Raw genomic sequence first — 25,068 nt, forward strand, 5'->3', positions numbered from 1 at the left:
AGTACATGTACATATAAATTTAACATATTTGTTTTTTTTTAAATTTAAAATAAAAAATATATATAAATTATGTTTAAAAAAAATAGTTTTACAAATTATTTAGAATTAAATTTAATCTATTATTATAAAAAAAATTTATAACATATTTCTAATTAATTGTATAATAAAAATTTGCTATTTAATCTATAAAAACATAAAAAATTATTTTAAATACTAATATTATTATATATATAACTGTTTTAAATATTTCTATTTTAATTAGCATTTTAATCATATATATATAAATTTAAGTCATAAAATAGGTACTACTTTTACAATAAAAATTTGAAATTGATTTTTTTTATTTAAAAATTAATTTTTAAATTATTTGTTTTTTTTAAATTTATTTAATTATAACTAAATATTTTTTATTTAAAATTTAATTTAATCATAAAGGATGATAAAGGTTCGGCTTTAGTCCAGTATACTGATGCCTACCGGAGCCGTGCAATACTGGTTGGTGTGTATATCGGCCGGACTTTAATTGAAGGTACAAAAGGTTGTAAAGATAATACCAAAACCATGTATTGGGTTTCTGTTGCCAAACATATCAATTGGATTTTAGATACAATTAGAAACAATATATAATTCAATTTTTTTTTTACTATAAATTTAATAAATAATTTATATTTTAATAGATTTCTGTATAAGAAATATTAATTGTTATTTATTTGATAATTTTTATTTAGTATAAATTAAGTGCTAAGTATTATTAGTGTTGGCAAAAAAACAAAATATCTATTTGTTTGGAATAGAAATATAATATATAATAATAAATGTTTGACAATATTACACGTTATTACACGTGAATCTGTAGTTATTATATCATAAATAATATAATTAAAACYATTTTAATTTAATGTGTGCGAGAAATATAATKTTTTACTTTATTTTGTTATACTTTAAACTATAATTCAAAACTGTTATATAMAATTCAGACATTGATTGATTGAATGAAATAAAATGAAAATCATAAAAATATATTTATTGATAACTGTTTTTGAATCACTGTATTTGTCCGCATTTGTCAGTATCGGTCATTACGGCAATGGTATAACCAGTGACTACTGTGGCTATCAGTTTGCCATCAGTCAGACAACAGCCAAACCGCAACGAAAATGTTTCAAACATGCGGTMAATAATACAAAGATAATCGACTCTATCGGTGCCTACTATCTAATTGATGACAACCATATGAATCGACTATATGGTGGCTCTAATGCCAAGTATGGTGAGTCCCCGTGGAGTGTCATCATTCACTACGATATGCCGTACAATAAAAGAGGCAAATTTGTTTCGTCCGCTTATTGGGAATGTGGAGGAACTATAATACATAAACAATGGGTGCTGACAGCCGCCAGTTGTAATTTTTGGTATTTAAAAATTTAATATATATTTTAATAAAATTTAATATTATGTGTTAATTTAGTCAATTAGTTTAATCCATTGTTTTGTTGAAAAAATAAATAAATATAGGCCCGGGGATAAAGATAATCCATCGGCCAGTAATTATTATCGAATTCGTGTCCAATTTATGGATGTTATGCGCCGGACGGCCATCAAAACAATGACTGTTCCCACCAAAAATGTTTACCGTCATCCCGATTATGTTTACCAATCGGACACTCATAGCCGGTATGATATTGCACTGTATAAACTGCCATGGGAACTGGATATAGATATATGGGACGGTGTGACAGTACCGCTTGTCAACACACCGGTTTGTTTGCCTAACAATGCGAGTGTTTACTATAATCGGGAATTGACAACAATGTTTGGTTGGGGTGTCTATAATACTTATATATATAGATATAATTTTATTAGTCTATTTGAATGGGAAATACAACCGGATATTATGCAAAAGGTTGACTTCGTGTTGAGTCCACATAATGAATGTCCCGAAGGATTGTTGTGTTCAAAGCCATCGGAGTCGATGTTTGTCAAACCGACCGGTTGTGATGTAAGTCATATACAGTRTATACAGATTATTATCTATGACTACAAAACAAAACATTGTTTTTTTAAATTGATTTAATCATAAAGGATGATAAAGGTTCGGCTTTAGTCCAGTATACTGATGCCTACCGGAGCCGTGCAATACTGGTTGGTGTGTATATCGGCCGGACTTTAATTAAAGGTACAAAAGGTTGTAAAGATAATACCAAATCAATGTATTGGGTTTCTGTTACCCAACACATCAATTTGATTATAAACACTATTAAAGACTATTAATAATTTTATAAATTTTGTTTCTTATAAAAACTATTAATATTCTATAAATTATATATTTTATTAGTTTTATATACTATTTATATCTAATAGTTTAGTAGWTAATATCTAATAAATTTTTTTCCATATATTTATTAACATTTAGGTTATATTAATTAGATAAGTTTACTCAAATGTATAAAAAAATAATAATAAATTTTTATACTAATGTATAACTTTTTATTTATTTGATATATGTATTTAGTATTAGATATTGAAAATTAAAAAAAATGTTACATTTTTTACATATTAGTTTTATTGTTTAATAATTAATAATTTATTTCATTGAAATCAATTACAAAAAAACATAACAAAATTAAGTTATAATACCTGTAATAATTTTRAATAATGTTTYACTTTTTTGAAATTATTTAATTTAATATTAATGTTTTATTTGAAACATTTTTWATTATRAATAAAATTTATTATCGTATTTATAAAATATAATTTTAATATTTTACAAAAAACTTGTTAGTAATGTACAATAATTGTTTTATAAAAATAAATAATTAATAATTATCATAAAGTTTTTAAACTGTTAAAAAACAARTTAATTATAATAGTAATATTAAACAATTATTTYTTATAAATTAGAAAAAATAACATAAATTAAAATAATAATTTACATACAATTATTAATTTTAAAAAAWTAAAATAAAATTATGCATAAATACATATACTTTYCATTTAAGAAACTTAAATATAGAATAATTATAATTTAGTTTTTTTAAATATTTCAATTAATGAAATATCTAATCAAAAATATTAGTAATAATTAATATAAACGACACAAAAAAATTATACAATATTTTAATTATGTTCAACAATAGTATGAGTTATGTTAGTATTATTATTATTATGATTATTGAGATCACTATTGTCTTCAAGTTTCAASTCTTCAACTGTCGCTGTCGTCGAGTTGTTTTGATTGGCCGCCGAACCGCCAAAACTTCTTTCATCGATTCCACCGAAACCTTGTTGTTGTTCAAAACTATTRGATCCGATCGATCCGACCGATCCAATGGATCCAAATACTGGCGAATGACCACCAAATCGCTGGATATAGCTGTCAATCCACGGCCTTAACTGWGCCAAATTGGTGTACACACCGGGAATACCGGGTGTACCGCAACCGATACCCCACGATACCARACCAACTGCCTTGAAGATACCGCCACGCGTTTCGCATACCAGTGCACTGCCGCCRTCGCCATCGCAGGCATCCTTTCCGGGTTCACCGCCAGCRCAGACCATACTCGGATGCAGATGATAGCCGTAGCCGAGTCGGGTACGTCTGAGTGCTTGTTCGCACTCGCCATGTGTTACAACCGGTACGTCGACTTTGGTCAGTACACTCTGGAACTCTCCCTGATGGCCGAAAGCGTTTTTGCCCCAACCGCTAACAAAACATCGTTGACCGGCAAAATTTTCGTACGCTTCGGGCAAACATACCGGTCCGATGTGCGGCGATTGTCGAAAATCAATTGGCGAATCCAGTTTAATAAGGGCCGCATCGTTCAGTAGACTACCGGCAAAAAAGTCCGGATGTACTATAATATCGTCGATAAATCTTTCGATATGCGGATAAAATTCGTCCTCTCTGTGAACATCCCATTCCCCGATTCTAACTTTTAGGTCGTGGGCAGTGAATCTGATGGACAAAAAAAAATTATTATCAGTTATTGTTTAGTCCAGTAATATAATACAAGTTTTCAATAACAAAAAAAATAATTACTTTTTGAGACAATGAGCCGCTGTGACCACAAAATATGGCGATACAATAGCACCGCCGCAAACGTAGAGACTGTCGGCCGGTCCMAGTTTCTTGAGTATGGCCACATGCCAGGGAAACTCGCCAAATTCGGTAGCACTGTCCTGATACTGGAGATTCTGGACACGTCCGTGTATGCCGACAGCTGGTCGTTTACCGCAATGGCCACTACCACCGCCATCAATRCTGTCTAGTGAATGACCTACAGGTCCCTGTGATCCATATGTRGGATAWATGGTACCCGGTTTTAACGGTTGAATTTGCTGATAAYYGGKTTGYTCWGGTCGTATCGATGGATTGTAAGTGGGTTTCAAYGGTACTGGTATTTGTGGTGCAATAGGACGTGACGGTATGGGTGCAAATCCATGATGATTAGGATTTAGCGGTTTCGGTAGAAAATCATAGCTGGCCTGAACTACTTGCGATGGATAGGCGTCTACCTGATGATGATGTTGTTGTTGTTGATGGTGTTGTTGGTGATGATGTGGTCTTTGTGTTTGCGGGAACTCRTATTTATGCGATCCAAAAGGTTTACTATATTCGGGTATTTGTTGAATGTTTGGCTGATARGGACTTGTAAATCGTTTGTTAAATTCCAGATCCTGTCCGCCSGAAAACTGRCCACCATTMGGATAGTCGATTGGTCCGGCCAGAGCAAATTCGGGTAATTCAAGTTCAGGCGATAGGGGTTGTGCCCGACAACATGTACGCAAAACACCGCAACCATCGGATCGGACGCCAAGCATTCGGGCCAARACTTCGTCGGCATATTGAGGAGCGGTCTATGAAATTAAAAAAAAATTATTTAAATTTATTTATTTATAAAAAATTATTTAAATTTATTTATTTATAAAAAATTATTTGAATTTGTTTTTTTAAATAAATTATATAATACTATACTCTACTATACTTGTTATATAAAAWGATAATTACACTATAATTAACCTTTTTTTTAACTTTTTTAAAAAACAYMATAATTTTTGAAACAACAAAACCACAAATTATTATTATTATTATTTRTTTTTTAATGTAATCACATGGATATAACTAATTTATGATAATAATAATAATAATATTTTCATAAATTATCATTTAATTATTTTTKTTATTATCATATTGTTATAATATTGTATATCTAATTCAACAAWAAAAACTAAATTAAGCACAACCTATATATATATATAAGTCTAAACTCATTGAACCCCCCATGGATTAGCAAAGGGGGAAGTATTGCCTAAATTTTACTCTTGAATTATTATTATTATAATAAATTGCACACAATTTTTTTATTAATATACTAAAACAACTAAAATATAATAATAAATTATGATAAATAGTTACTGTATATAGATATCAATATATTATTATTATTTTTATTAAAATTTAAAATTSMATTAAAARTATAATAATTGCTTACATTATTGACCGCCGCTTCCRTCGCCGCCGACGACTGTGACTGATATGASTCCGATTGATCGCTGGCTACGCCCAACAGGTCGTCWGTACTTCTTTCGTCTAACGGTAGGTACTGTTCGTACGGGTTTTGCTGGACAACAGCAGYGGCGGCTGGTTTACGCTGATACTGGCGTATGGGTTTCGGCGCCGGTACGGCAAACTGTTTGAGCACTGACTGAGCGGWCAGCAGATTATTATTATTATTGTTTGACGACGATTTGATTTGACCAGAGTTTGACTTGGCTTCGGCTAAGTAGCCGTTTTTGCACATATAAAACGGCACACAAACRCATTCACCGCCGCCGCCGCCGCCACCRCCGCCGATGTTACCGCCAAAACCACCACCACCGCCACCAATGCTGCCGCCGCCAAAACTACCACCATTAACAATGCTGGCCAGACTATTGGGTCCCGGATATGCCGACTCAAATCCACTATGAAAACTCTGTTTTCTGGWCGGTTTTTTACCGAAACTGTTGGCCAAATTCTGSAGAGCGGCTCCAATAAAACGCTGATCTTCAGGACCGGCGACGTGTTGGTGCTTCGGGTGTTGTTGTTGTTGCTGTTGTTGGATATTTGACGACTGGGCGTACTGTTTGTAGGCATCGGCAAACCGTTGGATATCCATCGGRTAGTCCTGAGCTGATAACGGTTTGTCCTGACTRTCGCCGTTGCTGTCAGTGTCGGTGTCGTGTTTATCGTTACCGAAACCAACTATCGGTATGAAACCCTTGATCGACAGTTTCTCATCGTTGATAATTCTCGCCTCTCTATCCCTATTGCTATAGTTTTCCACTAATTTATCCAAATTCATRGACTTAGCGCTCCGGCCCTCATATTCAGTCAAATTTGTTTGATTTGATTGATCAGAATTTTCTGTATTATTTGCATCGATGGTCAAAAAATATGGTTTATTTTCTGTGAAAAATGATGTCTGATTTGTTGTTGTATCTGAATCGGACTTTTCATACCACATCGGATCCATACCATTAAGATATGGCATCAGTGGTAAYAATGTTATTAAATAGTAGATAATTTTTCCCATTATAAAAGYTATCGTCCAAAATATTAATRCATAAAATATRAAATATTTAATACGAGATACTCTTTCAAACATACACTGAATTATCTGAATTATTATTAAAACATGTATTTTCTATGATCTGAAAGTAAGAAAAATAAATAAATAAATATTTTTTGGTTAAATATATGTCAAAACTTTCATTAATTGATATATTTGTTTATTAATATATATTTTACATATTTTTTCTTTAAAAAAAACAAAAAGTTTATAAACTTTTGTTATTTCAATAGAAACTCAAAGTTGTGGAACTGTTTTGTARAAAGTTTTTTTTTGAATACATTTTTGTTTTATTTGCAAACAAATAATAACAAAAMAAAAAAAAAGTTTTCAAAAGAGATGGGAAGTAAAAGGGAAGTAATATTTATATATATATTAAAAGAKATATTTCATTCAACTTTACATTAATTATTATTATTATTACTAAAAAAAATTTTATATTGTATTTTTCACTTTTAATCTCATTTTTAAAGTTCAATTCAAATTAATATATTTTTTTTAAAAAGTTATAAATATCATGCAATAAAAACTTATATTTAAAAAAACAATATAAATATTTGTTTTACTAAATATTGTTTTTTCTCCCAATTAATATATCAATATTTTTATATATATATATTAGTTTACTATTCAATGTATCAGAAAAGTTATTTCTATATACAGTATATATAGTATTATTATTATTATTATAAAAGTTTGACTTACTTTTTAAACTGTAGTATTTTTTGGTATAGTAACTGATGTCAAATACAAATAATAATAATTAGATGTATCACTACTAGTATCACTAAAATTTACTTTTAAAAACAATATTGGCTTTTTAACAGTGTGTTCATAAAATTTTTCTGTCTATGAGATTAAGTTTATATACCGGTGCTCCTAATGCCGTTCCCTATTGTCTAGAATCAGGTCAAACACACCACACTTTAAGAAAAAAAACCAATCGTTTAATGAACTTCTGGTTTACATATACTGTATATAATGTTGTTATTCACTATTAGTATATACAGTAAGTTTGTATAGAAAACAACATAAAAAAACAGTTATGTTTTTTATTATTATTATTACTAACTATCATATAATGTGTGAAAACCTGGAAAATCCAAACTATGATTTCACTGAAATCCAGAAAAACTTTTTTTATTATTATTAACTAAACTGTAAATACTAAATGAGTTCTTGAAAGTTGTCATAATTATTATGTTATGTTAAGTGAATTATATTTTTAGTTTTCAATAAATAAAGATATATTTGGTATTATATTTAGCATTAGTAGTATACTGTCTATGACTAGCAATAATAATAACTTTAAAAAAAGTAAAATTGAATTTTCTATTAAATGATAATACTTTTTGTTTATTTATTGATAAAATACCTGTATTTTTATTTTGGGTCTAAATTATGTTTACAAATTTTTATTTTATTTTTATAGTTATTTAAAAATAACAATTATATTTAAATATTCTCAACATTATGTGTATAATGTGTATATATATATTTATATATAAACTTTTAATTAAATTGATTAATTATAAATTAACGTATAGACAATATTTATCACTATATATATATATTTGAATATATAATTTATATTACATTATATTATTTAATATATTACATTATATTATTTAATATATTACATTATATTATTTAATATATTACATTATATTATTTAATATATTATATTAAATTATATTATTCAATATATTATATTACATTATATTATATTCCATATTAATACTGCAATTTAAGTTTTGTTATTTTTTAAAAAATATATGTAAACAAAAAAAATAGTAAAATATATACAGGATTTATAAAAAAAATTACAGTTAAATTTGACATAACTGTGTATTACATCATTTAAATGAAAGTTATCTTTTTATTATTATTGAAAATGAAAAGCAATAATGAAATGAAAACTATTACTATTACTACTACTACTACTAGACTTGAGGCCAAATACGGTAAATAAATTGTTTATATGTTTCAAGTGATCCGACATTAGATTTAAATTTATTATTAGTACTGTTTTTTTGACAACAAAAAAAAAGTTTCTGAACAAAAATGTTTTTTCCACAAAATAACTAAACGCGTGTTGAGTAATAATTTATATAACAACTAGTATACCAATAATACTGTAATAATAATAACTATAACACTGCAATAGTAATTATGTGCTAAATTTAGTTTCATTTATAGTTGGTTTAGCTTATCTATAGAGATAATACTGTTAGACAATACAATTGAAATTATATATTTTAATGTGATTTTCAAGTTTAAACAATCATTTAGATTTTGAAAATCCGGTTGAGTTTCACCTACTTTTTAGGAGAGAGAGAGAGAGAGAGAGAGAGAGAGAGAGAGAGAGAGAGAGAGAGAGAGAGAGAGAGAGAGAGAGAGAGAGAGAGAGAGAGAGAGAGAGAGAGAGAGAGAGAGAGAGAGAGAGAGAGAGAGAGAGAGAGAGAGAGAGAGAGAAAATGATTATACATTTGAAGTGCAATACATATATATATATAAATACACATAAATCTCATTATACAATACTATGTTTGACCCATATTTATGCTGCAAATAAAAATAATAGCAGTTTTTGAGAAAAATTACTATTATTTGATGCGTAAAATTATATAACTAGAAAAAAATAAATAATCTGTGATTAATCACAAAAACAAAGATTTTTTTTTAATATAATAAACAATTTGATCTTTTTTTATATAAAATAAAAATTATTAGTTTTTTTCGGATAATACAACAGTTTTACTTTGATTAAAAATATATTATATAATATTAATAATTTTTATATATAAATAGATATTTATGACATTAATACAGTACACACTCATATTGATTAACCGGTATTTATATAAATACTAATTATCATATTTTTGATATTTTATTTCATAAAATTATATAAATAATAAATAAGAAATAAAAAGTAAATATAATTAAAATAATTATTATCTAAATTCAGGCTTTAGTTTCCAGACACCGACACCATCAGTGGTTCGATAGAATTGGCACAACTGGTAGAGCATCGACTTGAAGATTGCGCTCTGATTTGGCGGCAATTTATCGCGAAAAGCGTCCAACACTTCCTGAGTTGTGGCCTCACCGCCATTGCTGGCACTTCTTTTCGACTGAAATGCTATGAAATTTCTGATATCAGACAATAGTGTGTCGTATTCGCTGTTGATGTGAACTTCTTGTTGATTTTGATTGTATTCTTCAGAATCAGCTGACATGAGTTCGGTTTCGAATCGATTGCGACTCTTAATATCGTTGATCAGTGAACTACTTGTGAAGACTTTGTTGTCGTCGGTGGTGGCGGCGGTGGTAGTAGCGGCAGTAGTTGCACCAGAGCTCAGTTTACGTTTCAAACCGAACTTTTTGGCCACTTTTACGCCGGTCAACGGATTGGCATTCAGACAGGTTTCGCGCGATCGCTTCAGAGCTGCAATGGCCTGTTTGGCCACTGTTTCGGCTTCGCGTTCGGCAATAGCGTAATCGGGTGCCGACGAACATTCAATGACATCGTGTTGGAGTGCACTCTGAACTTTCGATCGTCTAAACAGTTTCTTCAGTACGTATTCGTCATCGGCTTTCGATTCGTTATTTTCTTCAGTAGTCTTGTCTTTATAGACGTCTTGTTTTATCAAATATTTGATACGTTTTCCCTCAAATTGTGTCCCTTTTTTCGACTTCTTTGAATTATTATTGTTGTCTTCATTGATAGTCTTGACTTTTTGTTTTGTTTTTGTTTTATCACTATTTGTTTTCTCTTCACTGACTTTTCTATTATCATTATTTTCATTACCTCTCAAAGTAATCTCTTTGTTATTATTATTATTATTTGCAAACTTTTCAGCAATCAATTTGCTCAACAGTTTCGCTCTATTTCGCAATTCTACCACTTTTTCTGCCGATAGTTTCACTTCGTCGGACTTCTTCATCGTTTGTTGACTATTATTATTATTATTATTATTACCACTACTACTACTACTACTACTACCACTCCTACCACTAGTTGTTGAAAATTTTTCAGTTTTTTGTTTCTTGGCTTTGGGCGACAACTTAATTTCGGAGTCGGTTCCGGCAAATACAGAGCTCGATTCGGTAGCACTCGATTCGGATCCCAATGTAAACAATTCGTACAAATCGTTTGTCTTGAAAAATCGTCTCTGTTTGGGATCTTTCAGTACTTTATTGGTTAAGTATTGTTTAAATATTTGTCTTTGATATATCTTTTCTTCGACAGTTCCCGACGACAACAACCGATAAATGGTAACCGCTTTGTTTTGGCCAATGCGCCAACACCGTTCTCTGGCTTGCATATCGGTACTGGGATTCCAATCGGGATCGTAGATAAGTACCCGATTGGCACCGGTCAAGTTGACACCGATACCACCGACACGTGTGGTCAATAGGAAGACAAAAATTTTCGGATCCTTTCAATTACCAGTAATTAAAAAAAAATAAAATCATTAAATCACTTATAATTAAATGGTAATACATTTTGTATCACTAATCACTGGCAAACCTCATTGAACTGTTTGATTAGCGATTGTCTTGATTGGACACTTGTCGAGCCGTCCATCAATAAGTAGGTATATTCTTTGAGATGTAGAAAACATTCCAATATTGAGATCATCTGTTAGTTGATTTTGTGGTGATAAACAAAAATAAAACAAAAAACAATTTTTCATTAATTTTTTGTTTAATTAAATTAAAGATTTTTTTATTGAAAATACTTTTCTGCTTTGTGTGAATACAAGAACTTTATGTTTCTGTTTGTACCAAATCCTGAGCAATGCTTCGACAACTCTCATCTTTCCCGACCGTTTGTAGAACTCGATGTCGTCTTTGTTTGCTTTCAGTTCGGCGATTGGATTCACTTGAAACAGATTCGGATGATTACATATTTTCCTTAGATTAATGAGTCCGACAAATATCTTATGACTTCCTTTGCAAATCTCTTTGACAGCCGTGGAATCGATGTACGACTTGTATTGATCTCGTTGTTCAGTTGTCAGCTTACAGAACAATACCTGTTCGTTCTTCGACGGAAGCAATAGAGTTGATTGGACTTCTTGTTTGGATCGTCTCAACAGAAACGGCATTATTGTGTCCCTCAATATGGTTGCCATTTTGAATGCTACTTGAATCTGAATATCCGTGAAAGATATTGTCGGTAATTGTTAGTAATTGTAAACAACATACCGGTGCTAATTGGGTGAAACTATAGTAGAGTTAGACATACCTGGACATCAGTAGCGTTAGCATAACCACCCATAGTTATCGGTATGGAAAAGTGTTCGGTAAATACTTGCAGCGAACCCAACTTTCCCGGATATATAAAATCAAACAGTGACCACAGTTCGCGCAAATTGTTTTGTATGGGTGATCCCGATAGTATCAATCGGTGCGGTGTGGTAAACAATTTACAGGTATGGGTCACCTATGGATCAGTAGTAAATCAATTGGTTAATCAAACGATTACCGGAACCCACTACTACTACTACTAACCTGTGCCAATGGATTCCTAATTTTGTGTCCCTCATCCAGTATCACATAATGCCAGTCATTGCGCAGCAAATGCTTCTGATAGCTGCAAACACCCGAATAGGATGTAATTAGTATACCATTGGATCTACTGATCGTACGAATCAGTGTCTCTTTTTTGCCCGAATGGCTACCCGTTTGGTGAAGTATAGCTACCCGAAAGTAAGGCCACCATTTATGAAATTCGGCCACCCATTGATGCATGACAGTGGCCGGACAAACAAGCAGGACTGGTCCCAGTGTGGTACGAGTGTCACGAAAGTCGTTCAGTTTGGTAAAACTGAGACCGCAGAGGAATGAAATGACTTGTATGGTCTTTCCCAAACCCATCTCATCGCCGACAATACCGCCGCAACCGTTGCCGTGCAATTCCCACAGCCATTTGACACCCGTTTGCTGATAGGCATAGAGTTGATCCCAAATTCGTTTCGGTAACTGAAAACCGTTATCAAGTTTTACCAATTCGTCCAGATTTTTGACTTCAGTACCGTCCGGACGAATGTTTTCGTGTCGCTCCAGAAGTCTTTGTTTTTTATATTCTCTGGAAAATCAAAAAATAAATCTTTGATTATTAAAAAAACAAACCAAAAATTATCTCTTTTTTTATTCATTACTTAATTCTTCGCTGAAAGCACTTGTCGTCGCCATCATCGGTGACTTTTTTCTTCTTAATCACAGTCTTCTTTAGTTTAAGTATTTTTGTTGACTTTTTCTTTGGTAAACTTTCTGGTAAATCAACAAAATATTCTTCATCTGAATATTGTACATCCAATTGATCATCGCTTTCATCGACCACTTCATCATCAATTCGTTCATCACTTTCATAGTCATCAGCCGTCGGTCTCCAGTCATCTGATTCTCTATCGTCGGAATCTTCTTCGCAAACATTGATTTCTTGTCTTTCATCGTTGATCTCATCATCACTTAGCTCTTCGTCTGTTTCTTCCAGTTGTTTAACCAAACCTTTAAACGGTTTAATATCATTACTATTATCGCCACTGACTTCTTCTTCTTCATCATCGCTTATCGAAACAATTTCTGTTTTAATATCTTTAACTAAATAATCACTTTTATTATCACTAGTTGTGTCGAGATTTAAGATATTTTGCATCTGTTTTTGATGTTGTTGTGTCTGATTTGACTGTGAGTGGTCACCACCACCGGCACCGACACCATCGCCGGTAATATCCAAAGCTTTGTCCACTTGAAGCATAACATTTTCTTCATAGACTCGCTGATCAAATGCAGTGATCCCAAGACCTCGTAGCTCGCAGTCGTCATCTTCGACATCGACACTGGGAATGACATTCAAGTCGATCGATATCTTCGGCAACTTATCGGTCTTTTTATTCTTCCTTTTCGTCGTCATCGTCGTCGTCGACGACAACTTGCTGTCCGCCACTTCTTCCTCTACCTCTTCTTCTTCAGTTTTAATCATCTTTTCATTTGTTGTTTCAATTGATTTACTCATTATTATTATTGCTGAAGATTTTTTCTAATTCCTACTAATTAATCAAATGACACTTCAATGATCACTGAGACACTTATAGATCACATCCACAAAAAAAGTGATAATTAATTTGTTTGATTGCAAACCACTCCAAGAGTTTTGTTGTCCAAACATTTAGTTTTGTTTTTATAATTTGATTGTGTTTTCAGTCTTCAGTTTTATGTTATGAAATGATTGATATGAATCGGACAATCAATTATCACCAAATAAATTGATCCCCAATGTGTTGAACCATCGATGATATCCAGTCTTCAAATCCCATATAAAGACAATCACTAAACAACTCAATTGTTTCGCAACAAAACGTTTTTATTTATTATTATGTTTTTTGGTGAAAGACTTTCGTCACAAACATATACTGTATATAAACGTCACGTTTAGTCCAAAATAATAATAATAATAATAATAATAATAATAATAATAATAATAATAATAATAATAATGTTGTTTTAAACAACTTGTTTATCACTTGATTGGATCAGCTATTTAACAACAGTTACAAACAAAAACTGTTTATTATTTTATTTTATTTTTTCGGTAATTTTTTGTTGTGTGGCCACAAAATGGTCGGTAAATCCCTAATATACAAGACATTCAACTCTCTCTCTCTCTCTCTCTCTCTCTCTCTCTCTCTCTCTCTCTCTCTCTCTCTCTCTCTCTCTCTCTCTCTCTCTCTCTCTCTCTCTCTCTCTCTCTCTCTCTCTCTCTCTCTCTCTCTCTCTCTCTCTCTCTCTCTCTCTCTCTCTCTCTCTCTCTCTCTCTCTCTCTCTCTCTCTCTCTCTCTCTTGCAATCAGGGTTTTAAGGAAATAAATGCCTGCCCTGGCAATGCCCAAATAGATGCCATAAATGCCTGGCATTTTGGGCATCTATTTTATTTGCCTGCCAATTTAAATTGCTAAAAAGCAACTGTATTTATAAAATTAATTTAATTTACTGTTTTTTAGCTTGTTAATTAAATTTACAATTAATATACTTATTTCTAATATATTATCTTTAAAGTAAAGATATACAAAACAAAAATACAAACAAATATATTGATAAAACAATTTTTATAAATAAATTAATAATAAAAAAATTAAAATAATAGGTGTCACCACCTGAAAATAGATGCCCTGGGCATGGCAGAGGCAAGGCAGGCATTTGGCAAAATAGGCATCTATTGTTTATGCCTGCCATTTTTAAAACCCTGCTTGCAATACAACAACAGAAGAACAACAGAAAAAGACGTCTTTTATGTGTCAATCATATGACTGACTGAAGAATCCCTACTGAAGACTGTCTGCAATGTATTGTAAACTAAAAAAGACTTTTTTATATACTATTTATTTACACTTTGTTTATATTATTATTATTATAAAACATCTTTAGATCAGTTGTTAAAAGGCGTGTCTTATATATATAAGAGTCATTCGGCGAACGGGAACTGTTGGACATCATCATCATTGGACACTTCGCCGGCGATTATCTCATCACATCGTAATGGATGCCCGACAACGACTTAATAATATGCGGTTCAGATCGCGGCCAAAGTCTAATCAGATGAGAAGCATTAGAAGAAAACCGATGACAAGCCGACAGATGATGACGACAACGACGACGACGACTAGGGTTAACGATTTGAGACAATTGATTACCAATAGAGACAATACTATTAATACTACTACTACTGCTGCAAGAAGTGGTCGTCCAAACAATGTTCAGCGGATGAGACTCAATGGTAAAGTCGTATTGAAGACGACGAGAAGGACGGCTAATGTTGAACAACAACAACAACGAAACGCACGAAGAAGTAGTGGCGGCAGCGGTGGTGGCCAAGCATTGCAACAAAGAGTCACAAATGTATGTCTAGTTTGTTTGGATCAGTTTAAACTATTGACTGATTTGATCACTTATTTTTACCGATAATTTTTTTGTCCGATATATCAGAAAATCGTGACATTGACTAAGACACGCAACAATCAGCTGATTCCCAAAGTTATGGTCGATTTGTCGCAAATCGATGTCAATAATTCGCGAAACAGACAAAATGTTTGTAATTTTTTTATTTAAATTAGTTTTTAACTGATTTTTAATTGATTTGATGTTTTGTTTATTAAATAAAGACAAGTAATTTAAGACACAATCGCAAAGATTTTGCCAAAAATGGGACCAAAAGCACTGTATCACCGAATAATCAGTCGATAATTTTTCCCGAAGTTTGTGTCCACTATTTTGCTTTCTCTATCTCTCTCTCTCTCTCTCTCTCTCTCCTCATTAGTTTGCCTTAAGACTCATAAAATTGATTAATTTGTTGTTATTGTTGTAATCTTCAGCTGATTACCCGACCATTGGACGCAACCTATGTGTTGACCTCACCGACAGCTGTCCGCACCGCTCACAGTTCAGTAGCCGACGAATCGAGCCGTACGGTTCTGGTCTCGAATCTCAACCAATCGATAACCCAAAGAGATATTAATGTAAATAATAATAATAATAATAATAATTGTCGATATCATCGACTAAAGAAAATAATAACAATTTCTATTGATATTCTTATTTCAGGATCTTTTCGGATCAATCGGACCATTGGTCAGTGCATCCAAAGTGACCAGTTCGGCCGCATTGGTAGTATACCAAACATTGGCCGACGCACGCAACGCGTGTAAAACATATCACAATCGGCTGCTGGACCGCCAGCCGATGCACTGTACTATACTGGCCAACTCTGGCAGCGAGTTTGCCGCCGTCGAGACGTCGCATCCAACTACCGCTGCAACGTATTATGTCGGCAGTCAGGAATTGTTGGCCTCGCAGTTGCGACATATCAATTCATTGCAATCACCGATGAGTGGCCTCCGGGGTTTCGGTGGCCAATAGGTTAGCCAAACATAGAGAAAAAACTATCCATCACTGTATTAACTACTCGTTAAAATAAAACATTAACAACAAAACAAAATTATTATAAGAAAACAATTCAAAAAATTATATTAATATTTTAGATTTTACTCACATTTAACACCAAAAAAAAATTTATTAAAATAAATAATAATTATTTAATTCCAAATAAAATAAATGTTTAATAATATATAAGATTTTTTTTTTAAATGTTTATTACATTACAATATGTGCAAAAAGTTTTGTTTCGGTTTTTTTAAAAAAAAGTTTGAGTAAAATATTTGTTACGATATCAATGGTGGTGAAGGACTAGGAAATGGTGCAGTGCTTGTTGCTGTTGTTGTTGCGGTGATGATCTGATCGGTGGTGATGAGCGGCAGCGGGTCGTCCACTAAATGACCGATTATTAGTGGACGTCGACGGATGAGCAATGGATGCAGTAGTATTGTACGCAATGGATGTCGTGGACAATGCTTTTGTTAGGTTATCGCACGAGAAAAAGGCTTTAGCCTTCTTGGCAATGGTTTTCTTTTCTTTTGGCGACATATACTGATGTCGCGATGGTATCCATATTCTGTTGTCCACCGATGAGAACGATACCAGACATGATTTCAATGATTTCGGTAGCGGCAGTCGTTCAATACTATAGGTTGTCGTTCGGGTGACAATTGCCCGACAACAGAGTTCTTGCAGTGATGGAACTGATTGGAACCGTATAAAAAGATTTTGTGGACATTATATAATTACTGTATATTATCTGGTAAATGATTTTTGGGATTAATAATTCATTAATACAAACCGGTATTCATTTTCATTATATTCTCCATACCGTTCCGCTGAAGAGCCATTCGAGATAACTGTTGGATCATTTGATAATCAATTACAAGTGTTATTGTAAATTAAAGATAATTCAAGACATACCTGAGCACAGGTCTCTCTAATATTGTAATTACAGAGCGGACTAATCTCGAAGAATGTCATATTATGTTTGTTGGCATAGGTTTGAGCCGTATATTCGCTGACCTGTCGTTTAAATGCCAAATGAAGCCGATTTCCGACTAAGATTTTAGGCACTCCTGGAATGTGCTGTCGATGGTAATGATAATAACCAATCAATCAAACAAACAATTAGTTTAAAATCAATGATACAAATAGTTTTTTATAAATATAACCACAAAAATGAAATCAAATGATAAATACCTCTTCAATTTGATTGAGCCAACGATTGAGACCCGAAAACGACCACCGATTGGTTATATCGTATACCAATATGACTCCTTGAGCTCCTCTCGAATAGGACCGGAATATCGTTTCAAACCTTCCCTGACCAGACGTGTCCCAAACCTGTAAGCGAATACGTCGGCCGTCCAGCAATATATTGGTTGTCTTATAGCCGACACCCGGATTTCGGCCAAACGACGGTTCGCTGGTCGACGACAGCGGCGAATTGTCTTCGTCCAAGTTGTTCAGTATTTCGTCTTTGCCGACATCCGAATCGCCGACCAATAAAAACTTCAATACATAATCGTAACTCTTGGCCGCCGACATCAACGACATTAGCAATGCATCGGTTGTCGCTGTCGATGACGAAGAAGTGGTACTTCCAAACGAGTTGTCCATTGTTTTTAGGTATTAACGGATCATATGTTGCTGTTGTTGATGGTGATGATGTCACTTATTATTATTATTGTTATTATCATCATCGATGGTCAATACCCCCCGCGCAACAACAACAACAGTGGACACAATAATAATAATTTTTTGGCAATTATTTTGATGATTACATTAGTTTTAGTCAAAACTAAATTAATTTTTTTGTTGGCATCAAATGTGTGGACACGATATATATTTGTTAAACAATTGATAATAAAATAATAATTAATTAATTAATTATAAAACTATTGATTTTTCAACAACAAAAAAATCAATCAATCAATCAATTAATTATTTTTTATTATTGAGACAAATCAGTAGCAAATCAGTACTGATTTTAATGACATAACTATTAATTAACTAAAAATATTATTATTATTTTGTTTTTCAAAGTAATAKATTTAACGTTAATATAATAATAATACTGTTTATTACTACTGTTTTTTGTTGTTGTGTTGATTACAGTGTAATGTATAGTATTTTTATTGATTATAATATTTTACAGTAAGTGACGACTCAATCAAAATGCAATGGATGTCAAAATACATGCAGTTTTTGTAATGTAATATAAAATACAGTATTATTTATAGTGTATGTGTGCTCTGACTCTCCACTCAAACATACAGTACTGTATATATATTTGTAGTGACGGTCAGTACTGTACAGATGGCAATGCTATTCATTTACCAAAAAAAAAAAAAAAAAAAAAAATTTAAAAATTCATTAAATTTTTCTACAMTGTATACTAAAAGTTTATTTTTAGTATAAAATTATTTAATGCAATTAATGTGTTAAAAAAAACAAAATATTGAATTGAATGCAAATAAAATTTGAAAATTTGAAAATTATTTTTTTTAAATATAAAAAAGTTTTTTATTTGATTTATTTAATTCAATACTTTATTAAAAATCAATTATTATTWTTATTWTTTTGTATGTGTATTGTTATGGTTAATGTAATAACAATAGTTAGAGGTTTTAGTTAAATCAGTCAATCAATCAATAGATTTATGTGTTACCGGTATTTAATTATTATTATTATTATTATTAGTATGATTTATATTTGATATATAATGGGTATATTTTTAGTAACTATAATACAATAACTTTTTAAATTTATTTATTTTTTTAAATGTATAAAAAATTATCGATAAATTAAGGTTAGCTAAAGAAAAAAAAATATGTTTATTATATAATTGACATACAATTGTTTGATAAGTTTTGCATAATTTGTTTTTTAAAAAAAGTATACCAGTATAAAGTATAATACAATTATAATAGACAATGATTTTTATTGATTTTTTTAGAAATTTTTCTAAAAACTTATTGATCCATTGACAATGGTTTGTTTTTTTTAAAGTACCCCTAATTTATARATTTATAATATATATATTTTTTWAAATCTATAATTTTTAGTTTTTATTATAATTATTATYAACACTTTATATCCTATGTATATATGTGTCATCTAATYATAATTTTGTTGAAATATTTGAATAATAATAATAATAATAATTATTATTATAGATTAAAAACTAAACTTATTGTATATATATATATATATATATATATGATATATAATACAAATATAATTTTAAAATTAAAAAAAACAATTTATTAATTATAATTGATTGATTGGACATAAATTTAAATTATTATTATTATTATAAAATATTTWTAWATAATAAATTACAAGTAAAACAAAAAAAAAAGTTATATACAGTTATATACCGGTAGTAGTAATACCTATACATTGAACGCTCTATTTTGAATGACAACACTATTGCTATACTAATAGTTATATTGAATGAAATTCATCGMTTGTTTTGTTTGTTATTATTGTTTTTGTTTGACATTTGTTTTATAAAAATTAAAAACAAATATTGTATTTAATATCATAAAAGTTTAGTAGTATTAGTGATTCATATCATATCTAATAACAACAACAACAAAAATACTGATATATGATATAATTATAATATTAATTGTATTATAATATTAATTATTTTATATATTAAAAAAAATATTAAATATGATATTAGAGACAAAATAATTAAATACATTATTATTATATGACAACTGTTTTTTGAAGTTTAATCATATAATTAACGATTAAATTAAGTGATATATATATCCATAAAAAAATATGGTTACCATTAGTTGTCATCAATTATTGCTGCCATCAGTTATCATCAATTTAATGATGAAGACATTGCCAATCAAATTGCTWWTATGTTTATGTATTTTGATGTCAATGTGTAAGTAGTATACTAATTATAATTGATATCATATATCAATTGATTGATTAATAATAATAATAATAATAATATTTATAAATTGTATTTAATTTTATTGATTTAGCAAACGGCGATCGGATTAAACAAAAGATATATAAATCAATTGAAAGTGACTTCTTTTGCTTTCGTCGACTGAGTGCAAGCCATCAGATCGGATGCAATTGTAAGCCATTTATTTTCCATCATCGATGGTCACACAATCTGGCCATTGATATATATATATATATATATATATATATATCATTAGACTTAATGTTATTGTTGTTGTTGTTGTTGTTGTTGATTAACAGCCAAAGAAGGTGGTAATGTCGGTACTGTTCATATTGTCGACGACGACAAAGATATCGATCATGTGGTSACCAGTGGCTCACTTGATCCATATATTGCTGCTATTTATCCAAGACATTTGAATTTGTATGTAACCATATTCAAATGATAATTAGTTTAGTCCCACTGAGATTACACTGAGATAATTGTTTTTGTGTTTTTCATTCACAGAAAGACATTATTGCGATTCAAAGAGTCGGCCGATAGGGTCAGCGGTGTTGTCGTACTGGACGTGCGATCGCCTAATAGGTCGTTGTTGACGGGTTTGACTGATGACCAGTCGTGTCCTAACGATGGCTTTGATTTGTATGTCAACGACACAAAGTTTCGTCACTGTCAACAACAGGAATGGAATCTAATAGATGGTCCGCACAGTACAGGACTCATGTATCAGGACTGGCCGTTCCCTATATTTGCCATCAAAAATACCACTGATATCACTAACATTCAAAAAGTATGTATTTGTGGATTTGTATGATTTTTTTAAAGTTAATTATGATAATAATAATTTGAATGATTTTATTATTATATAAAATAAAATAGTGTTTCAAAGAGTTTGGCGGACCGTCATATCCCATATGTGGCCTACATTTGGACTCAGCTATGAATGCGGCCAAAGATTCCAAGACATGTATCAGACGGTCTGATCTGTCRACACAGTCATACTCATTGAGTCCGCGTATGTCTCACTCCTAATGTCTTAATTATATAAAAAYAAAACTAAATTTAATAACAATTTTWATAAYAGTTTTATATTGCGATCCATTGGGCGGAAGAAATATATTTTCGACATTATTGTGGACATCGAAAAACGATACAATCGAAAAAGATTCRCTGATTGTGTTGGCCACCCGWCTGGACTCGTACTCTATGTTCGACAACATATCGCCCGGTGCCGACTCTGTCATTACCGGTGTTGTAACACTTCTAGCAGTAGCCAAAACTCTCAATGATGTCAGAGAAGAGTTTCAAAARGAAAGAACAAATGGCAAGAATATATTGTTTGCATTCTTCGATGGCGAAGCATTCGATTACATTGGTTCCAGTCGTGTACTATTCGACATGAATTCTGGTAAATTTCCCGTAAAGAACGACTCGGAGACCGATTTGGCTCAAATACGTGGCAATCAGTTTTCACATTTTATTGAACTSAATCAATTGGCACCGCATCCGTCAAATACGGAMACTGTTTGGATTCATAAAAATGTYAATTCAAGCGACGGATTCAAAACACTAAGACAATTGCTGRTAGATAGTGGCAAAAGTGCCGATCTTRCTGTCGATGCTGTYGAAGATGGTCGACCATTACCGCCGGCATCGTTACAGACATTTCATAAGCAATATAAAGACTTGACAGGAGTAGTGCTAAGCAATCACCAGAAAGAGTATACAAATAAGTTCTACAACAGTATGCACGACGACAACGACTGGGCCAATGTCAACATAACTGATCCAAATCTTGCCAAACGATTGGCTAATATAGCGACAACTGTAGCGCGTGTTGTCTATCGTTTGGCCACACAAAAGGACAGACCAGATCTAGTGGCCAACCAGACACTTGTCAAAGAGATGCTCGACTGTTATCTTAATAACTCATACTGTGATCTATTTAAACGAGTTTCCAGTCCCGACCAAAAATTTCCAGACCGTTAGTAAATCTCTCTTTTTTTTTTGTTTTGTTTGTTTTAATTATGGGTTWAAATATATTTTTTTCACACACACGGATAGAAATCGGACGTCCCTATCAAACATATGTGGGTGTGTCGGCGGCAACCAATCTCTACCGAATATAYACACATTCGTTATTAACTTATTTTGTTAGCGACACAAACAAAACAGATACTAAAAGTACGTGCGAACAGAACAACAAAGAGTCAAAGGTTAGGGTCTTCCCGATTAATCGATGAAAGACATGATTACATAAAACATTAATTACCGATAATTTTTTTTTTTGTTTTGTTTTTTATAGAAATTCAACTACTATTGGATATCTGGCCCGACAGGTACCGGTGTATGTATTAGATCGCAAGCCTTTCAAACCGAAGCCGTTTCGCCGGCTTTTCTAAGTCAAGGAGTGGTAACCGATCCGGAACTATACTCGACATGGACTGAGAGCCGATGGACCAGCTCTAGCGTTCGTCTATTTATAATACCCAGTCCTCTACAACAATGGCTAACATTAATCATTGGCTTATTTTTTACGTTCGCATCATTTATATTATTATACTTTTTGGACAAGAAATCGCCGATACTTTTTGAGACATCTATCGACTCCATTGTTACCCAACAATCACTACCAGTTGGCTGTTAACCAAACCTGTGTGTGTGTGTGTGTAATATGTTTACACATTTTTACCAATAATTATGAAATTATTATATAACATAACATATAACTGAACATTTCATAAATTATTTGTCAATTGCCTCATCATTAGTAGTCTACTCAACAATAATAATAATAACTTATTTTGTCATTTTTAAAAAAAAATTATTGATTAGTTAACTTATTTTTTTTAATTTATTAATAAAAAATAACTATTATTAATTTAACTCCATGTTTGTAGTATTGATTGATTTGTATAAATTTTTTTATTATAAATAAATGTATAATACTAATCAAATAATGTGATTTAATTATTATTATTTCGGTTAGATATCGGTTGGTCAGCGATAACATCGGCAATCGCAAGATATTATCATATTTTTAGTGTCAAACAATCTGTATAAATATTTCAAATAAATCCCCCTCCTCTCCCCCACCCTTAAAAACTGGTCATACAATTTCATGTCCTATTAATATGAGTTAAAAATAATTAATTTAACTGAAAAAAACAGTTTATTTATTATTAACTTATTATTATTATTATTATTACTTTATTATTGTCATATATAGTTATGTTTAATTCTAACAATAAGATTGTTTAACGCAATCAGTCAGTCAGTCAATCAATCAATAAATATATTGATGTAATTGATTAGCAATAGTTATGGTATTATTATTATTATATATCCTATTTTTAGTAACTAACAAAAAAATTATCGGTAAATTAAAAAGTTATATTTTTAAGAAAGTTATAAATAAATATAAATTTATATATATATATAAATAAAAAATAATGTTTAATTGTTTGAAAAAAATTCATATTAATATATAATTTTTGTTAGACATTGATTTTATTTTTTAATTTTTTAAACTCATTGATCCATTGTTGTGTAATAAATGGTTATTTTTACTGATTTAATACAGGTTATTTTTAACAATATTTTAATTAGACTGTAGATAATTTAATGATTTATTATAATTATAAAACTATAATAGTAAAAATATATTGAACTTAATAATAATATATAATTTTTTAGTTATAACTTTCTAATGGTTATTATTTATCGGCATAATATTGACAATGAATTTTCAAATAAATTAACACATAATTCATAAATCATTGTTTTATTTCTATTTTTTTGTTGAGATAACAATATTTTTTTTATGAAAATATGTGACATTTATTTACAATAGATGGAAATTATATGGAAATTTTGTAAATATAATTAATAAAAATTATAATAACATTTAACTAACAAAATGTTGTTTTTTATATTTGAAATTTTTCTTTTTTACCGGTAATCGGAAGTATTGAATCATTTATGTTATAAATTATATTTTTCTATTACACAAAAAAAAAAAAATAATTTTATGGATTAAATCACACTTTATCTATAACTAATAAAATTATATTTTCGCCAACAATTTATTTTATTATTAATTTTAGGATTAGATTTTTTTCAACACGTTTTTTTTATTGCTACTAATTTGCATAATAAATATTAATGAAAAATATTAAATAAAACTTATTTTGTTTTTGTTTATATTTAGTAACATTGGCAATTATATTGTTTATCTGATTTTTTTACAAACAAAAATAAAATTAATAATAATAATGATTTTTTTTCGGTACGATACAAAAATTGTTTAATATGCTAATTTAATTGTTTAATATTTGCATATAGAAATAATGTAAGTAATTTTTGATTGTTCAACAACAAAATTTACATTAATATTTAATTAATAATAAAATTAATAAAAAATGGAAATTACCTAAAAATTTAWWTATATTTGTACAGTACATTTAATTAACTATAGTTATTAATTTGTGAAATAATAATAATAATTATTATTATTTATTTAAAATGAGTCATTTTATTATTTACAAATCATTTATTTACATATAACTAT

General features: G+C 30.5%; 6 protein-coding genes across 6 annotated transcripts; 3 read left to right on the plus strand and 3 right to left on the minus strand.

Annotated features, from left to right (window-relative positions):
* Positions 1-1,067: 1,067 nt before the first annotated feature.
* Positions 1,068-2,423, plus strand: LOC128954623 (venom peptide isomerase heavy chain-like). Its single transcript, XM_054300226.1, has 4 exons — positions 1,068-1,412; positions 1,516-1,999; positions 2,083-2,210; positions 2,414-2,423. Exons 1-4 carry the CDS (start codon positions 1,234-1,236, stop codon positions 2,421-2,423), a joined length of 801 nt encoding a protein of 266 aa, XP_054156201.1. The 5' UTR covers positions 1,068-1,233.
* Positions 2,424-3,117: 694 nt separating this feature from the next.
* Positions 3,118-6,570, minus strand: LOC128954624 (uncharacterized). Its single transcript, XM_054300227.1, has 3 exons — positions 5,496-6,570; positions 4,043-4,860; positions 3,118-3,958 (listed from the first exon to the last, which is right to left on the minus strand). The coding sequence occupies exons 1-3, from the start codon at positions 6,534-6,536 to the stop codon at positions 3,118-3,120; spliced, it is 2,700 nt and encodes an 899-aa protein (XP_054156202.1). The 5' UTR covers positions 6,537-6,570.
* Positions 6,571-9,551: 2,981 nt separating this feature from the next.
* Positions 9,552-14,030, minus strand: LOC128954521 (DNA excision repair protein ERCC-6-like). The gene is made up of 6 exons (XM_054300108.1): positions 12,788-14,030; positions 12,138-12,714; positions 11,872-12,069; positions 11,363-11,776; positions 11,152-11,262; positions 9,552-11,059 (listed from the first exon to the last, which is right to left on the minus strand). The coding sequence occupies exons 1-6, from the start codon at positions 13,642-13,644 to the stop codon at positions 9,572-9,574; spliced, it is 3,645 nt and encodes a 1,214-aa protein (XP_054156083.1). The 5' UTR covers positions 13,645-14,030; the 3' UTR covers positions 9,552-9,571.
* Positions 14,031-14,885: 855 nt separating this feature from the next.
* Positions 14,886-16,679, plus strand: LOC128954525 (uncharacterized). Its single transcript, XM_054300113.1, has 6 exons — positions 14,886-14,970; positions 15,053-15,523; positions 15,611-15,712; positions 15,787-15,879; positions 15,997-16,140; positions 16,226-16,679. Exons 2-6 carry the CDS (start codon positions 15,164-15,166, stop codon positions 16,538-16,540), a joined length of 1,014 nt encoding a protein of 337 aa, XP_054156088.1. The 5' UTR covers positions 14,886-14,970; positions 15,053-15,163; the 3' UTR covers positions 16,541-16,679.
* Positions 16,680-16,792: 113 nt separating this feature from the next.
* LOC128954524 (ras-related protein Rab-40C-like) lies at positions 16,793-18,406 on the minus strand. Its single transcript, XM_054300112.1, has 4 exons — positions 17,759-18,406; positions 17,480-17,644; positions 17,358-17,415; positions 16,793-17,259 (listed from the first exon to the last, which is right to left on the minus strand). Exons 1-4 carry the CDS (start codon positions 18,176-18,178, stop codon positions 16,868-16,870), a joined length of 1,035 nt encoding a protein of 344 aa, XP_054156087.1. The 5' UTR covers positions 18,179-18,406; the 3' UTR covers positions 16,793-16,867.
* Positions 18,407-20,323: 1,917 nt separating this feature from the next.
* LOC128954522 (nicastrin-like) lies at positions 20,324-23,265 on the plus strand. Its single transcript, XM_054300110.1, has 8 exons — positions 20,324-20,468; positions 20,572-20,670; positions 20,798-20,921; positions 21,006-21,288; positions 21,378-21,513; positions 21,583-22,482; positions 22,563-22,714; positions 22,804-23,265. Exons 1-8 carry the CDS (start codon positions 20,357-20,359, stop codon positions 23,143-23,145), a joined length of 2,148 nt encoding a protein of 715 aa, XP_054156085.1. The 5' UTR covers positions 20,324-20,356; the 3' UTR covers positions 23,146-23,265.
* Positions 23,266-25,068: the final 1,803 nt, after the last annotated feature.

This window comes from Oppia nitens, unplaced genomic scaffold, assembly GCF_028296485.1.
Source record: "Oppia nitens isolate AA-2021 unplaced genomic scaffold, nextdenovo-longstitch-racon4-pilon3 scaffold28_pilon_pilon_pilon, whole genome shotgun sequence".
Taxonomy (NCBI): Eukaryota; Metazoa; Arthropoda; class Arachnida; order Sarcoptiformes; family Oppiidae; genus Oppia; species Oppia nitens.

Coding starts and splice junctions, on each gene's coding strand:
- LOC128954623 (XM_054300226.1), top strand. CDS start 1,234: ATGAATCGACTATATGGTGGCTCTAATGCCAAGTATGGTGAGTCCCCG. Junction 1,413..1,515: donor GCCGCCAGTTGTAATTTTTG/GTATTTAAAAAT, acceptor AAATAAATATAG/GCCCGGGGATAAAGATAATC. Junction 2,000..2,082: donor TCAAACCGACCGGTTGTGAT/GTAAGTCATATA, acceptor TTAATCATAAAG/GATGATAAAGGTTCGGCTTT.
- LOC128954521 (XM_054300108.1), bottom strand. CDS start 13,644: ATGAGTAAATCAATTGAAACAACAAATGAAAAGATGATTAAAACTGAA. Junction 12,715..12,787: donor TGCTTTCAGCGAAGAATTAA/GTAATGAATAAA, acceptor TTGATTTTCCAG/AGAATATAAAAAACAAAGAC. Junction 11,060..11,151: donor TAATCAAACAGTTCAATGAG/GTTTGCCAGTGA, acceptor GGTAATTGAAAG/GATCCGAAAATTTTTGTCTT.
- LOC128954525 (XM_054300113.1), top strand. CDS start 15,164: ATGGATGCCCGACAACGACTTAATAATATGCGGTTCAGATCGCGGCCA. Junction 15,713..15,786: donor ATTCGCGAAACAGACAAAAT/GTTTGTAATTTT, acceptor TATTAAATAAAG/ACAAGTAATTTAAGACACAA. Junction 16,141..16,225: donor TAACCCAAAGAGATATTAAT/GTAAATAATAAT, acceptor TTCTTATTTCAG/GATCTTTTCGGATCAATCGG.
- LOC128954524 (XM_054300112.1), bottom strand. CDS start 18,178: ATGGACAACTCGTTTGGAAGTACCACTTCTTCGTCATCGACAGCGACA. Junction 17,645..17,758: donor GGCTCAATCAAATTGAAGAG/GTATTTATCATT, acceptor TACCATCGACAG/CACATTCCAGGAGTGCCTAA. Junction 17,260..17,357: donor TATAATGAAAATGAATACCG/GTTTGTATTAAT, acceptor GGTTCCAATCAG/TTCCATCACTGCAAGAACTC.